General features: G+C 50.9%; 1 protein-coding gene across 1 annotated transcript; it reads right to left on the bottom strand.

Annotated features, from left to right (window-relative positions):
* Window positions 1-485: 485 nt before the first annotated feature.
* On the bottom strand, window positions 486-13117 carry LOC141413919 (uncharacterized). Its single transcript, XM_074048088.1, has 3 exons — window positions 13045-13117; window positions 10378-10535; window positions 486-9782 (listed from the first exon to the last, which is right to left on the bottom strand). Exons 2-3 carry the CDS (start codon window positions 10513-10515, stop codon window positions 1149-1151), a joined length of 8772 nt encoding a protein of 2923 aa, XP_073904189.1. The 5' UTR covers window positions 10516-10535; window positions 13045-13117; the 3' UTR covers window positions 486-1148.
* Window positions 13118-14913: the final 1796 nt, after the last annotated feature.

Raw genomic sequence — 14913 nt, 5'->3', positions numbered from 1 at the left:
GAAACTCATGGGCATTTTTACTGCTCTTTTCTTCCCTTTCTTCATCTACTTCCTTAAATAATAAAAGTACATACGCTTTCTTTCCAGGGAAGAAGGGCATTTTCTTCATTGTTTTACCTGGCAGGACATTTCTGTACAATTTCTTCACTCCTTAGTCCCATTGGAAAGGATCTTCCTGTGTCATTGGCAGAAGGACATATAGCCAGTAAGACCTGTTGCCTGATCTTGCTTCTACATGGTTAATAACCATGTTGGTTAATGCTTTCATAATAATGGTAGTGATACTCATAATTAAACAGGCCCTTCATAAACGTGATTGTGTTGGAGAATAAAAGATGGAATTTGGTTAAATACCTTCTTTTATGGTATCGCTGCTATATGGTCATCTAGTTTTCCCATGATATATGAGAGAGATTTAATTCTGTCTGTGGACAAGTAAGTCTTTTAAATTTATGAGAAAAAGAGCATAAAAGACACAAACTATGTTATATGGCCAATTGTTTATTCTCAGTTTTATACATTTGCTTTTTCAAATTCTGTATGTTCAATGAGATTTCTTTGAATGCCAAGGAAAATAGTGGTCCAATAGAAGGGTAACAGAGCACATGTGCTGAGCCGTGATCCTAATATATGAGCTTTGGCATCTAGAAGAGCAATGTTTGACTCCTTTCATATTTTTGGAAATGATTAATTTAGTAATCTGAAATATATGTAAAATTTAATCACCCAATAAAAAAATACTACATTAGCCCAAAAATGATCATAGTATTCCAAATTAAGATCTCCATGACATTGATTTCTTCCACTTAAGGTTTCATAACTGTAAAGCTCACAGATCCCTAGAGAAGAAAAATAAACTACCACCAAGTAATGGTGTAATGTAGCATATTTAAAAAAATGATAGAAAAGATAACCTCCATAAAGTCATTCTGAAAAGGTTTTAGATTCAAAGTAGTGTTACAATTTCTTTCTCATACTGTTTAGATTAACTCCTCTTCCACTGAATTCTATTTTTTTTTTTTAGTTTTATCAAGGATTTATTTTAGTGTAACAGGATAAGGTATAGACAAGGACCGGGAGAGAAGAAGAGAAAGAATATTTCCTGTTCCTCACACAGGAAATGGGAGCAAGGACTCCTCCACTAACTGTTACTCATAGTAATAGTATCTTCCTTTTGCACTAAACTCCAACTGCTTTGAGGTATCATGTGAATGGCCATGAGTTGCTAGCATTCTATTAGTGCCTGCTACTCTGGATCTCACACAATCGGTTCTGTATCTGGGAATATTTCTGCAGTTGGGATTGGAACCAGACACAAGCCTGGAATTAGGATTCACTAATTGGGCATGAGACTGTCCAAAACCTGACTGCCCATATTCATAATCTGCACTACCATAGCTGCCGTGTGTCCATCCTAGACCTGATCCATAAACTTGCCTTTCACTGGTACAAGATTGAAAATACTTACTGTGAAGATTTTGATTATTATCATAAGATGGGTCATCTGAGGTGCAGTCTGCCAACTCACTAATACAAGGAGAGTGATCACTTTCACTACTGATATGAACTTCATAGTGACCAGTAGTACAAGGAGCAAGAATATCATTCATTGTATCAAAAAGAGGAGACACAGAGTACATACAGTCTTTCCTAGATTGGACATGGGGAGTTAGAGAACTTCCAGACCTACGGTGGGAGGAGGGGTGTCTGGCCGAGTCTTCCCGCTGCCCTTCGCTATCGCTGGCCTGGCTAGGGCTGGATTCCCGGTGTCCGCGTGGCCCGGGTGCGGTGGACGGTCCATGTCCAGTCGGTGGATGTGTCGGGCCGTCTGGTGACTGCTCCTGGTGGGATTCTGGTCTCCCTCTCGAGCCCTGTCTTGTCTGCGCGTGGGGAGCGTCAGCATGCGGGCCAGAGGGGGTCTCTGCATGCCGAAAGCCGTGGTGGCCCGAGCTGCCCGCGGATTGTTCGCGGCCAGGCCCTCGCGTGCTTGGGCCTCTGGAAGCTGACCGGCCGTGGGAAGATCCAGACCGTCCCTGGGCGGCTTCCTGGCGCTGCGACCCCGAGCGTCCGGAGGTGTCCTGTGCCTGCTCGGGGCGGGATCCCTGACTTCCTCTGCTGGTGGTAGCGGTCCTTCCATGCGAGGACTGGCTGTGACGGCCGGTGGAGGTGGAGGCCTGACCCTCGTGGGCGCCCTCGTGTCTGGAGCTGTCCCGTGCTTGCTCTCGGCGGGATCCCTGTGATGCCCTCGTCCCCGACTGGCGCCGCCCGGAGTCAGAGTCAGAGTGTTCATCGGAGTAAACCTGGTACAGGAGAGCCCCTGAGTTTCCAGACCTTCCCCCTGACTGGCTCCGAGGGGCCCTCTTCTCTTGCCCCTGTGAGGCCCCAGCGCGACCCGGGGCTGACCCTGTGTGACCTTCTGAGTCATCCGAGTGTCCCTCACTGTCACTGTCGTGACTCACACTGGACCCGCGAGGTCTGGGTTCTCCGGAGGCAGCGGAGGCCTGTCTGTGTCCAGCGCCTGAGTGCCTGGGGCTGTCCCCTGACTGCTCATGACGGCTCCGTTGGCGTTCCCCGGTGCTGGTTCCTGAGCGTCCGTGAGTGGTGTCAGACTGCCTGTGTCCTGCCGTGTGTCCTGGACGCGACCCTGGCTGCCTAGGGCTGTCTCCTGAGTGGCCAGGGGTGGATCCGTGGCGGGCGCTGGATGGGGACCCGGACCTTCCCCGGCTGGAGGAGGAGGCGTGTCTGGCCGAGTCTTCCCGCTGCCCTTCGCTATCGCTGGCCTGGCTAGGGCTGGATTGCCGGTGTCCACGTGGCCCGGGTGCGGTGGACGGTCCATGTCCAGTCGGTGGATGTGTCGGGCCGTCTGGTGACTGCTCCTGGTGGGATTCTGGTCTCCCTCTCGAGCCCTGTCTTGTCTGCGCGTGGGGAGCGTCAGCATGCGGGCCAGAGGGGGTCTCTGCATGCCGAGAGCCGTGGTGGCCCGAGCTGCCCGCGGATTGTTCGCGGCCAGGCCCTCGCGTGCTTGGGCCTCTGGAAGCTGACCGGCCGTGGGAAGATCCAGACCGTCCCTGGGCGGCTTCCTGGCGCTGCGACCCCGAGCGTCCGGAGGTGTCCTGTGCCTGCTCGGGGCGGGATCCCTGACTTCCTCTGCTGGTGGTAGCGGTCCTTCCATGCGAGGACTGGCTGTGACGGCCGGTGGAGGTGGAGGCCTGACCCTCGTGGGCGCCCTCGTGTCTGGAGCTGTCCCGTGCTTGCTCTCGGCGGGATCCCTGTGATGCCCTCGTCCCCGACTGGCGCCGCCCGGAGTCAGAGTCAGAGTGTTCATCGGAGTAAACCTGGTACAGGAGAGCCCCTGAGTTTCCAGACCTTCCCCCTGACTGGCTCCGAGGGGCCCTCTTCTCTTGCCCCTGTGAGGCCCCAGCGCGACCCGGGGCTGACCCTGTGTGACCTTCTGAGTCATCCGAGTGTCCCTCACTGTCACTGTCGTGACTCACACTGGACCCGCGAGGTCTGGGTTCTCCGGAGGCAGCGGAGGCCTGTCTGTGTCCAGCGCCTGAGTGCCTGGGGCTGTCCCCTGACTGCTCATGACGGCTCCGTTGGCGTTCCCCGGTGCTGGTTCCTGAGCGTCCGTGAGTGGTGTCAGACTGCCTGTGTCCTGCCGTGTGTCCTGGACGCGACCCTGGCTGCCTAGGGCTGTCTCCTGAGTGGCCAGGGGTGGATCCGTGGCGGGCGCTGGATGGGGACCCGGACCTTCCCCGGCTGGAGGAGGAGGCGTGTCTGGCCGAGTCTTCCCGCTGCCCTTCGCTATCGCTGGCCTGGCTAGGGCTGGATTCCCGGTGTCCGCGTGGCCCGGGTGCGGTGGACGGTCCATGTCCAGTCGGTGGATGTGTCGGGCCGTCTGGTGACTGCTCCTGGTGGGATTCTGGTCTCCCTCTCGAGCCCTGTCTTGTCTGCGTGTGGGGAGCGTCAGCATGCGGGCCAGAGGGGCTCTCTGCATGCCGAGAGCCGTGGTGGCCCGAGCTGCCCGCGGATTGTTCGCGGCCAGGCCCTCGCGTGCTTGGGCCTCTGGAAGCTGACCGGCCGTGGGAAGATCCAGACCGTCCCTGGGCGGCTTCCTGGCGCTGCGACCCCGAGCGTCCGGAGGTGTCCTGTGCCTGCTCGGGGCGGGATCCCTGACTTCCTCTGCTGGTGGTAGCGGTCCTTCCATGCGAGGACTGGCTGTGACGGCCGGTGGAGGTGGAGGCCTGACCCTCGTGGGCGCCCTCGTGTCTGGAGCTGTCCCGTGCTTGCTCTCGGCGGGATCCCTGTGATGCCCTGGTCCCCGACTGGCGCCGCCCGGAGTCAGAGTCAGAGTGTTCATCGGAGTAAACCTGGTACAGGAGAGCCCCTGAGTTTCCAGACCTTCCCCCTGACTGGCTCCGAGGGGCCCTCTTCTCTTGCCCCTGTGAGGCCCCAGCGCGACCCGGGGCTGACCCTGTGTGACCTTCTGAGTCATCCGAGTGTCCCTCACTGTCACTGTTGTGACTCACACTGGACCCGCGAGGTCTGGGTTCTCCGGAGGCAGCGGAGGCCTGTCTGTGTCCAGCGCCTGAGTGCCTGGGGCTGTCCCCTGACTGCTCATGACGGCTCCGTTGGCGTTCCCCGGTGCTGGTTCCTGAGCGTCCGTGAGTGGTGTCAGACTGCCTGTGTCCTGCCGTGTGTCCTGGACGCGACCCTGGCTGCCTAGGGCTGTCTCCTGAGTGGCCAGGGGTGGATCCGTGGCGGGCGCTGGATGGGGACCCGGACCTTCCCCGGCTGGAGGAGGAGGCGTGTCTGGCCGAGTCTTCCCGCTGCCCTTCGCTATCGCTGGCCTGGCTAGGGCTGGATTCCCGGTGTCCGCGTGGCCCGGGTGCGGTGGACGGTCCATGTCCAGTCGGTGGATGTGTCGGGCCGTCTGGTGACTGCTCCTGGTGGGATTCTGGTCTCCCTCTCGAGCCCTGTCTTGTCTGCGCGTGGGGAGCGTCAGCATGCGGGCCAGAGGGGGTCTCTGCATGCCGAGAGCCGTGGTGGCCCGAGCTGCCCGCGGATTGTTCGCGGCCAGGCCCTCGCGTGCTTGGGCCTCTGGAAGCTGACCGGCCGTGGGAAGATCCAGACCGTCCCTGGGCGGCTTCCTGGCGCTGCGACCCCGAGCGTCCGGAGGTGTCCTGTGCCTGCTCGGGGCGGGATCCCTGACTTCCTCTGCTGGTGGTAGCGGTCCTTCCATGCGAGGACTGGCTGTGACGGCCGGTGGAGGTGGAGGCCTGACCCTCGTGGGCGCCCTCGTGTCTGGAGCTGTCCCGTGCTTGCTCTCGGCGGGATCCCTGTGATGCCCTCGTCCCCGACTGGCGCCGCCCGGAGTCAGAGTCAGAGTGTTCATCGGAGTAAACCTGGTACAGGAGAGCCCCTGAGTTTCCAGACCTTCCCCCTGACTGGCTCCGAGGGGCCCTCTTCTCTTGCCCCTGTGAGGCCCCAGCGCGACCCGGGGCTGACCCTGTGTGACCTTCTGAGTCATCCGAGTGTCCCTCACTGTCACTGTCGTGACTCACACTGGACCCGTGAGGTCTGGGTTCTCCGGAGGCAGCGGAGGCCTGTCTGTGTCCAGCGCCTGAGTGCCTGGGGCTGTCCCCTGACTGCTCATGACGGCTCCGTTGGCGTTCCCCGGTGCTGGTTCCTGAGCGTCCGTGAGTGGTGTCAGACGGCCTGTGTCCTGCCGTGTGTCCTGGACGCGACCCTGGCTGCCTAGGGCTGTCTCCTGAGTGGCCAGGGGTGGATCCGTGGCGGGCGCTGGATGGGGACCCGGACCTTCCCCGGCTGGAGGAGGAGGCGTGTCTGGCCGAGTCTTCCCGCTGCCCTTCGCTATCACTGGCCTGGCTAGGGCTGGATTCCCGGTGTCCGCGTGGCCCGGGTGCGGTGGACGGTCCATGTCCAGTCGGTGGATGTGTCGGGCCGTCTGGTGACTGCTCCTGGTGGGATTCTGGTCTCCCTCTCGAGCCCTGTCTTGTCTGCGCGTGGGGAGCGTCAGCATGCGGGCCAGAGGGGGTCTCTGCATGCCGAGAGCCGTGGTGGCCCGAGCTGCCCGCGGATTGTTCGCGGCCAGGCCCTCGCGTGCTTGGGCCTCTGGAAGCTGACCGGCCGTGGGAAGATCCAGACCGTCCCTGGGCGGCTTCCTGGCGCTGCGACCCCGAGCGTCCGGAGGTGTCCTGTGCCTGCTCGGGGCGGGATCCCTGACTTCCTCTGCTGGTGGTAGCGGTCCTTCCATGCGAGGACTGGCTGTGACGGCCGGTGGAGGTGGAGGCCTGACCCTCGTGGGCGCCCTCGTGTCTGGAGCTGTCCCGTGCTTGCTCTCGGCGGGATCCCTGTGATGCCCTCGTCCCCGACTGGCGCCGCCCGGAGTCAGAGTCAGAGTGTTCATCGGAGTAAACCTGGTACAGGAGAGCCCCTGAGTTTCCAGACCTTCCCCCTGACTGGCTCCGAGGGGCCCTCTTCTCTTGCCCCTGTGAGGCCCCAGCGCGACCCGGGGCTGACCCTGTGTGACCTTCTGAGTCATCCGAGTGTCCCTCACTGTCACTGTCGTGACTCACACTGGACCCGCGAGGTCTGGGTTCTCCGGAGGCAGCGGAGGCCTGTCTGTGTCCAGCGCCTGAGTGCCTGGGGCTGTCCCCTGACTGCTCATGACGGCTCCGTTGGCGTTCCCCGGTGCTGGTTCCTGAGCGTCCGTGAGTGGTGTCAGACGGCCTGTGTCCTGCCGTGTGTCCTGGACGCGACCCTGGCTGCCTAGGGCTGTCTCCTGAGTGGCCAGGGGTGGATCCGTGGCGGGCGCTGGATGGGGACCCGGACCTTCCCCGGCTGGAGGAGGAGGCGTGTCTGGCCGAGTCTTCCCGCTGCCCTTCGCTATCGCTGGCCTGGCTAGGGCTGGATTCCCGGTGTCCGCGTGGCCCGGGTGCGGTGGACGGTCCATGTCCAGTCGGTGGATGTGTCGGGCCGTCTGGTGACTGCTCCTGGTGGGATTCTGGTCTCCCTCTCGAGCCCTGTCTTGTCTGCGCGTGGGGAGCGTCAGCATGCGGGCCAGAGGGGGTCTCTGCATGCCGAGAGCCGTGGTGGCCCGAGCTGCCCGCGGATTGTTCGCGGCCAGGCCCTCGCGTGCTTGGGCCTCTGGAAGCTGACCGGCCGTGGGAAGATCCAGACCGTCCCTGGGCGGCTTCCTGGCGCTGCGACCCCGAGCGTCCGGAGGTGTCCTGTGCCTGCTCGGGCCGGGATCCCTGACTTCCTCTGCTGGTGGTAGCGGTCCTTCCATGCGAGGACTGGCTGTGACGGCCGGTGGAGGTGGAGGCCTGACCCTCGTGGGCGCCCTCGTGTCTGGAGCTGTCCCGTGCTTGCTCTCGGCGGGATCCCTGTGATGCCCTCGTCCCCGACTGGCGCCGCCCGGAGTCAGAGTCAGAGTGTTCATCGGAGTAAACCTGGTACAGGAGAGCCCCTGAGTTTCCAGACCTTCCCCCTGACTGGCTCCGAGGGGCCCTCTTCTCTTGCCCCTGTGAGGCCCCAGCGCGACCCGGGGCTGACCCTGTGTGACCTTCTGAGTCATCCGAGTGTCCCTCACTGTCACTGTCGTGACTCACACTGGACCCGCGAGGTCTGGGTTCTCCGGAGGCAGCGGAGGCCTGTCTGTGTCCAGCGCCTGAGTGCCTGGGGCTGTCCCCTGACTGCTCATGACGGCTCCGTTGGCGTTCCCCGGTGCTGGTTCCTGAGCGTCCGTGAGTGGTGTCAGACGGCCTGTGTCCTGCCGTGTGTCCTGGACGCGACCCTGGCTGCCTAGGGCTGTCTCCTGAGTGGCCAGGGGTGGATCCGTGGCGGGCGCTGGATGGGGACCCGGACCTTCCCCGGCTGGAGGAGGAGGCGTGTCTGGCCGAGTCTTCCCGCTGCCCTTCGCTATCGCTGGCCTGGCTAGGGCTGGATTCCCGGTGTCCGCGTGGCCCGGGTGCGGTGGACGGTCCATGTCCAGTCGGTGGATGTGTCGGGCCGTCTGGTGACTGCTCCTGGTGGGATTCTGGTCTCCCTCTCGAGCCCTGTCTTGTCTGCGCGTGGGGAGCGTCAGCATGCGGGCCAGAGGGGGTCTCTGCATGCCGAGAGCCGTGGTGGCCCGAGCTGCCCGCGGATTGTTCGCGGCCAGGCCCTCGCGTGCTTGGGCCTCTGGAAGCTGACCGGCCGTGGGAAGATCCAGACCGTCCCTGGGCGGCTTCCTGGCGCTGCGACCCCGAGCGTCCAGAGGTGTCCTGTGCCTGCTCGGGGCGGGATCCCTGACTTCCTCTGCTGGTGGTAGCGGTCCTTCCATGCGAGGACTGGCTGTGACGGCCGGTGGAGGTGGAGGCCTGACCCTCGTGGGCGCCCTCGTGTCTGGAGCTGTCCCGTGCTTGCTCTCGGCGGGATCCCTGTGATGCCCTGGTCCCCGACTGGCGCCGCCCGGAGTCAGAGTCAGAGTGTTCATCGGAGTAAACCTGGTACAGGAGAGCCCCTGAGTTTCCAGACCTTCCCCCTGACTGGCTCCGAGGGGCCCTCTTCTCTTGCCCCTGTGAGGCCCCAGCGCGACCCGGGGCTGACCCTGTGTGACCTTCTGAGTCATCCGAGTGTCCCTCACTGTCACTGTCGTGACTCACACTGGACCCGCGAGGTCTGGGTTCTCCGGAGGCAGCGGAGGCCTGTCTGTGTCCAGCGCCTGAGTGCCTGGGGCTGTCCCCTGACTGCTCATGACGGCTCCGTTGGCGTTCCCCGGTGCTGGTTCCTGAGCGTCCGTGAGTGGTGTCAGACTGCCTGTGTCCTGCCGTGTGTCCTGGACGCGACCCTGGCTGCCTAGGGCTGTCTCCTGAGTGGCCAGGGGTGGATCCGTGGCGGGCGCTGGATGGGGACCCGGACCTTCCCCGGCTGGAGGAGGAGGCGTGTCTGGCCGAGTCTTCCCGCTGCCCTTCGCTATCGCTGGCCTGGCTAGGGCTGGATTCCCGGTGTCCGCGTGGCCCGGGTGCGGTGGACGGTCCATGTCCAGTCGGTTTATGTGTCGGGCCGTCTGGTGACTGCTCCTGGTGGGATTCTGGTCTCCTTCTTGTGGTCTGTCTTTTCTGAATTTGGAGATAGTTACCTTTCTTTTCTTTATGTTTTTGTTGTCTAGTAATCTGCTGAATTTTTTCTTCGCCTACTTCATAATTGGAGTCACCATTGTCTGTTTTTTGACAATTTTCATTTAGCTTGTCATTTTTATAATCCTGATGCCTTTCTGTTCTTCCTCTTCTTTCAGAAGTGCGGCTAACTCTTTTCTCGTTCTTTTTGTCTGTTACCTCTGTGTAATTGGACTTTCCTTTGTGCTTTTCTTTTGAGTCATGATGTGTTTTGTTGTGTTGTTCTCTTTCTTTGTGACCAGTTGAATTACTTCTTCTTTTTCCTCCACAACTTGAGCTGTGTCTGCTTTTCCCTCTCCGTTTTGGGCTCTTAGATCTTGCCTTATTCTCTTTTCCATTGATTTTTCCTGAATGACTGGATTTTCTCTTTCTGTTTCCTTTCACATCTTCTTCTAGGTTATCTTGTTCATCTTCATAATGGCGGTGATGCTTTTTCTGACTTTTCTCTGATTTTTTTAACTTTGTACTCCTGTTGGTCTCATAATATGCTTGAGCCAGCTTAAATACCATTAGCAAAAACTCTGTGAAGTCTATTTCATCATTGTGGTCTATGTCCAGGATTTGCATGAAGATATCTGCAGTGTCTGGGTCATCTGGGTTCTATAAGTGAGATCACAGGGTGAGACTACATCTGAATGGCTTGGAACACTAGCTACATAACTTTGGTTATGTTTGTTCATTTAGGCTATGTTTATTCTTGGTATCAATATGTAGAACCAAGTCTGTTATGTTTTTTCTGGTATTATTTTTTTTACTTCTTGACTCAAGTCTTAACCATAGGTACTATACAGAAATATCCTTTAAATATTAGTAAGGTGTGATAGAAGTCTTTGATGGTATTAGTTCTCCATTTCTTATTTCATGTCTGATTTTTATATAATTCATGATTTAGTTGCCTTTAAATATACCTTCTTAACAGTCTTAATATGGGGAAGAATATTGTAAGGAAGTAGTTAATTGTCATTCACTTCTTTATAATTAATTATTTATATTTATTTTCTTTCACATAGGCTGCCTGTGTATATATGTGTAGTATACCTGAAGGTATAAAGGGTGGAAAATAAATTCTGTCTGTTTTGAAATGAGACTAATTGTATTCCTATTCCAAAAAAAATAGTTCAAAAATGCTTCAGAATAATCTTCAGTTAGATTATTGGTGAAGAACAGAAATGATCTACTATCATGTAGTTCTTACCTTCAGGATTGTCCGCAACTCCATTTCCAGAAGTTCCTTTAGCTCTTTTTTGCTTAGTGTCTCAATCGTCTTATCTTTCTTTGAATATTGATGGAAAAGGTCAATTATGGCAGTGATGTTTTCCATGAGATGGGACATCTTTTGTAGTATATGTGAACCTAGAAAAGACAAAACAAAACTTTATTTCTCTTGTATTTCTTTTAGATTTTAGGTCCTATTTGGTTTATTGTTATAGTGATTTTTCATATTTAACCTGTATTTTCCCCTAAGTAGTCTATCTTTAAAAATGAAAGTTGGCCATGTAAAGCTTTCCACTACCCTATACGTAATGCAAATGAACACAGAATTTGACTGCTTTTCCAAAGCTGCCCATTTCTTGGTCTTGAGCCCATTCACAGAGGTTGTATGGTAGTCTCACAGAACTCAGTTGTGCTCTAGGTAAGGTCATTCTTCTTGCTGGTCCAGCTGTTGCTCACGGAAGAATTGTAGAAAGCCTCACTAGCTAGAAATAATAAAATTTGCTCAAGGGAATTTGCTGAAAATCAGTCCTCAAAGGCTAATCTTATAAATGATTAAATTACTGGAAGACAATTCTCTAAAAGCCAATTTGGCAAATGACAAGACACTAAATGAACATTCCCTGAATTTATATTTTAGAAAACATCTCATGATGATGATGATAATGGTAATGGGACATGAATGTATGTGGTGGACTCTCTGGGGGCATCAACAAGGAAGGGGAAGGGAAAAGAATAAGCTAATGAGGGGGTGAAAAGGTGGGAAATATGCTACATATATACATATGAAGGCAGCATAATGAAACTCACCAAACACTTTGAAAAAGTGGGGAAGAGGGAGAGGGCAATGGAAATATAATAGATGGATAAACTTGTTCAGGGTAAACTGTATACATGTATGGGATTATCACAATGTAATACCTTCCCATGATAATTTTAAAATAAAATTAGCTGACCGCCATTGGCTTACTCCTGTAATTCTAGCTACTCAGGAGGATTGTGGTTCGAAGCTCATCTGGGCAAATAGTTTGCTAGACTCTATCTTGATAAGCCCTTCACAAACAAGGGCTGGTGGAATGGCTCAAAGTGTGTGCCCTGAGTTCAAAGCCCAGTACTGCAAAAAAATTTTTTTTAAATAACAAAAAATAGAAAATATGTCATGAAGTTTGCAGCATTTTTATTTATATAGAATGGCTTTAATAGCTTTTCAGTCTTATAAAGAAGTTTGGTTTTGACCACTTTTCATTTTGCCATTTAAGCAAAAGTATTTAAGGAATGTTTGGTTTACTTCATCAGTGTTCAGAGAAATCAGTAAGTGTGTCAATAAATCTAAGTAAGCATTTATTTATAAAAGAGTTATAATGACCACTTTAGGTCTTATAAAGCCAGATAAACTAAAATACTCTAGGAAACAATAATGTGTAATATATGGCTATAGTAGTCAGAACTAAAGCATTATGCATCTTGGATTTTTTGGCAAGAGAACATAGGTATTTATTTCTTTTGTTATGGTTCAGTCAAATATGTATTTTGATAAGTTTATGGTTGTTCATTAAAAGAATAAAATTTAAAACTTCTAAACCATTAGCAGTGAAAGGGGAAAATAAAAACTCCAGGAGTAATATAATTAAAGTTAGAGATATAGACAAGGATACAATCATTATGATCTGAATAGGGTAATATTGGTGTGTTTTATTATAGATATGATGGAATGTCACTGGATGAGTTTTTTGTATGAGAATTATCTACTGTGATTCTGTTTTTAAAAATTACTTTGTGCTATGGCTTATGAGGTTGTTTCAGATTAACTCTCCTTTGAGAACAACTAGAAAGTTTTGTGTGTGTGTGTATTTTGAGAGCGATTGAGATCATGACAATTTATTGGGATTTATCTTCCGATTTATGTACATTATTTGGGGGAATTGAATAACAAAATATTTTAAAACTTATGAAAGATATTAAAATTCATCATCTCTCATTATAAGTTATAAACAAATGTTTGAGGTGATGGATATGCTAATTACCCTTATTTGATCATTACACATCGTATACATGCATCAAAATGTCACACTGTGCCCCATAAATATATTCAATTATGTATCAATTAAAAACTTTTATTCAGCAGGCAAAAAAAGGAAAAGATTAAAAGGAAAGACAATTTTCTAGAGAGGTCTTCCTGGGCCATCCAATCTAAAATGCTGTCTTCCTCCCATCACTGTACTACATCACTTTTTTATTTTCTTCGTTATTCTTGTCATTATTAGAAATTTTATTACTATTTATTGTTTACTGAATGTCTCCCCTATTAAATATAAGCACCTCAAAGAGTAGGGCGCTTATATTGTCCACTGCTGCAAAATCAGTTCTAAGAGCAGCACTTGGTAAATGGAAGATGCTTAATATATATTTGTTGAGAGAATGAATGAATGAACTATAGCAATATAAAGAGCATTGTGTAGCCTTATAGGGAGCAAATATGTGTCCTCATTTTCTTTCTATATAGACTTAATCTTTTAGTAATAGACACTAAGAATAAACAAAAAGTCCCCTGAACATCCATAACTTTTTGCCTTATAGTATAAGTTATCCAGATTTTCACTTTGTTTCCTCAACACTAAGCATAGGCAAAGTTGAATGTATTTCCTCTTACCTTGTTCACAAGAAGAGCAAATAAAATTCAGATGAAGGAGCTTGCTGGGTACTGGAGTCTGGGTTAATGGCCTTTTTATAGCAAGTCCATCTGGGGAGGAGTCACCCTCTGTGGGATGGTTTGATTCATTCCTAACCAAACCCAGATCCACCCATATCTCCACCTCTATTTCTCTAGCGACATATTTACTTCCCAACTTCCTCACGTACTCATCTGTACTTGTTTTAGCAAGCTTCAAATTTTGATTTACATAAACCCCACATATTGAAGAGTTTACTGAAGGGTCTATATGCCTATTGTAGGTTCTTTGTGTGCAGGACCCACACTTACTTTTTGCATCTCTCACTCTGATGTGGGAAGGTACTTGATAAATATCTGCTAATACATATACTTATCTTTAGTAAAGTAGAATATATTCCTTTATAAGAAACTAAAATTCAGTTTATTATAGGAAAACAAAAATGCCAACCTTCATGTTCCCTTTTATTTACCAATTCCATCTTTGGATAATGAGAGAACTGGCCTTGAGATTAATGTTGACCTTCTAGAAATTATGATGAGTAGAGAGAAGATAACAAATTTAATTTTGATTTTTCAAAACAGAGAAAGAATGTGAGCTTTTGAATTAGAAGTAGCGATTGCAAGAGCATGAGTGTACTAGGCAAGAATCATTAATTTAATTTTATCTTTTCAAGGTTATTCCTTTGGAGCACCAGAGATATGCTCTAAATGTTCTTCCTCCATAAACTACATGTTTTCTGTTATTCCTGAAAACATACAGGAGACTCCTATCCCTGGTCTTGCTCTTGATATCCACATTGTTATGTCAAAAAGACTGTCCTCTCATTACCTCAGTCCACATTACTTAAAACAGAACTCATTATTGTAGTCCATACCCAAATGCACTCTTTTTCAGAAGTCCACAGTTGATTAGTGACATTCACATTCACTGAGTAGCTCCAGGTAGACGAAGTCATTCTTCATTTTTCCCTTTCCTTTACTCCTCATGCTCATGTCACGTCATGTTAGTTCTTCTCAATTTATATTCTGTACAAGGGCCTATTCTCTATCTCTGGTGTTGCAATTTTGGTTTTAACTGTACCATACTTCAATAAAGTATTTATAAAAAGTGACATAACTAGCCTCTTTCTATTATTAGGTTGCCAAATTCATCTTCCAGCCTTCTAACATTATTCTCTGTGCTGGCTCCTTGTTGCCTACAGAATTCTAGATTCCTTTACTTGACATGTAGTCCCTTCACAACAGACATGAATCCATATCTTTCCAGCTGTCTCTCTTATTTTCCAAATGTTATGAGAAAGTTAATCAACATTCCATGGATAATCAAAATCTCTACATATTACCATCACTATTTAGAGAGTCTCTCAGCCTTAACTTCTTTTTACCTTTAAGCCCTTCTTGAACCATCCTCTCATGCATAAAGCCTTTTCAGACATCTGCAGATAAATTGCTGCCCTCACACACTCTGGAGTTACCTTTCTTATAGACTGGTGATATTTTATTTTAACTATTTATTTATGTGTTTTCTCCCTGTCTCCCAAATTTTATGTTTCTTCTCACCTTGTATTAACTGGGTATTAACTGTATTATCTTTTTTAAAAATCCTTGTGTCCTGTAACAGTGCTTGGGATGTGAACAAACAAGAAATGTAATGGGGTTGCCAATTTTGGTAAGATTAAAAAAGATAAAAATATGACCGAGGTTTAAAAACTTTATTTAATGCCCTCATTCTTAACATTGTTGGACTATTAATTCTTTTTGTACTATCAGTTAACACTCATAGAACACAGGTCTTTATTTTCCCTTTTCTTCTTTGGTTTAATTGTCTTTGTGTGCCAAGACTTATTG

Source organism: Castor canadensis, chromosome 11, assembly GCF_047511655.1.
Source record: "Castor canadensis chromosome 11, mCasCan1.hap1v2, whole genome shotgun sequence".
NCBI lineage: Eukaryota > Metazoa > Chordata > Mammalia > Rodentia > Castoridae > Castor > Castor canadensis.
Note: the sequence above shows the minus strand (reverse complement) of the source record. Positions and strands in the feature narration are given on the sequence as shown.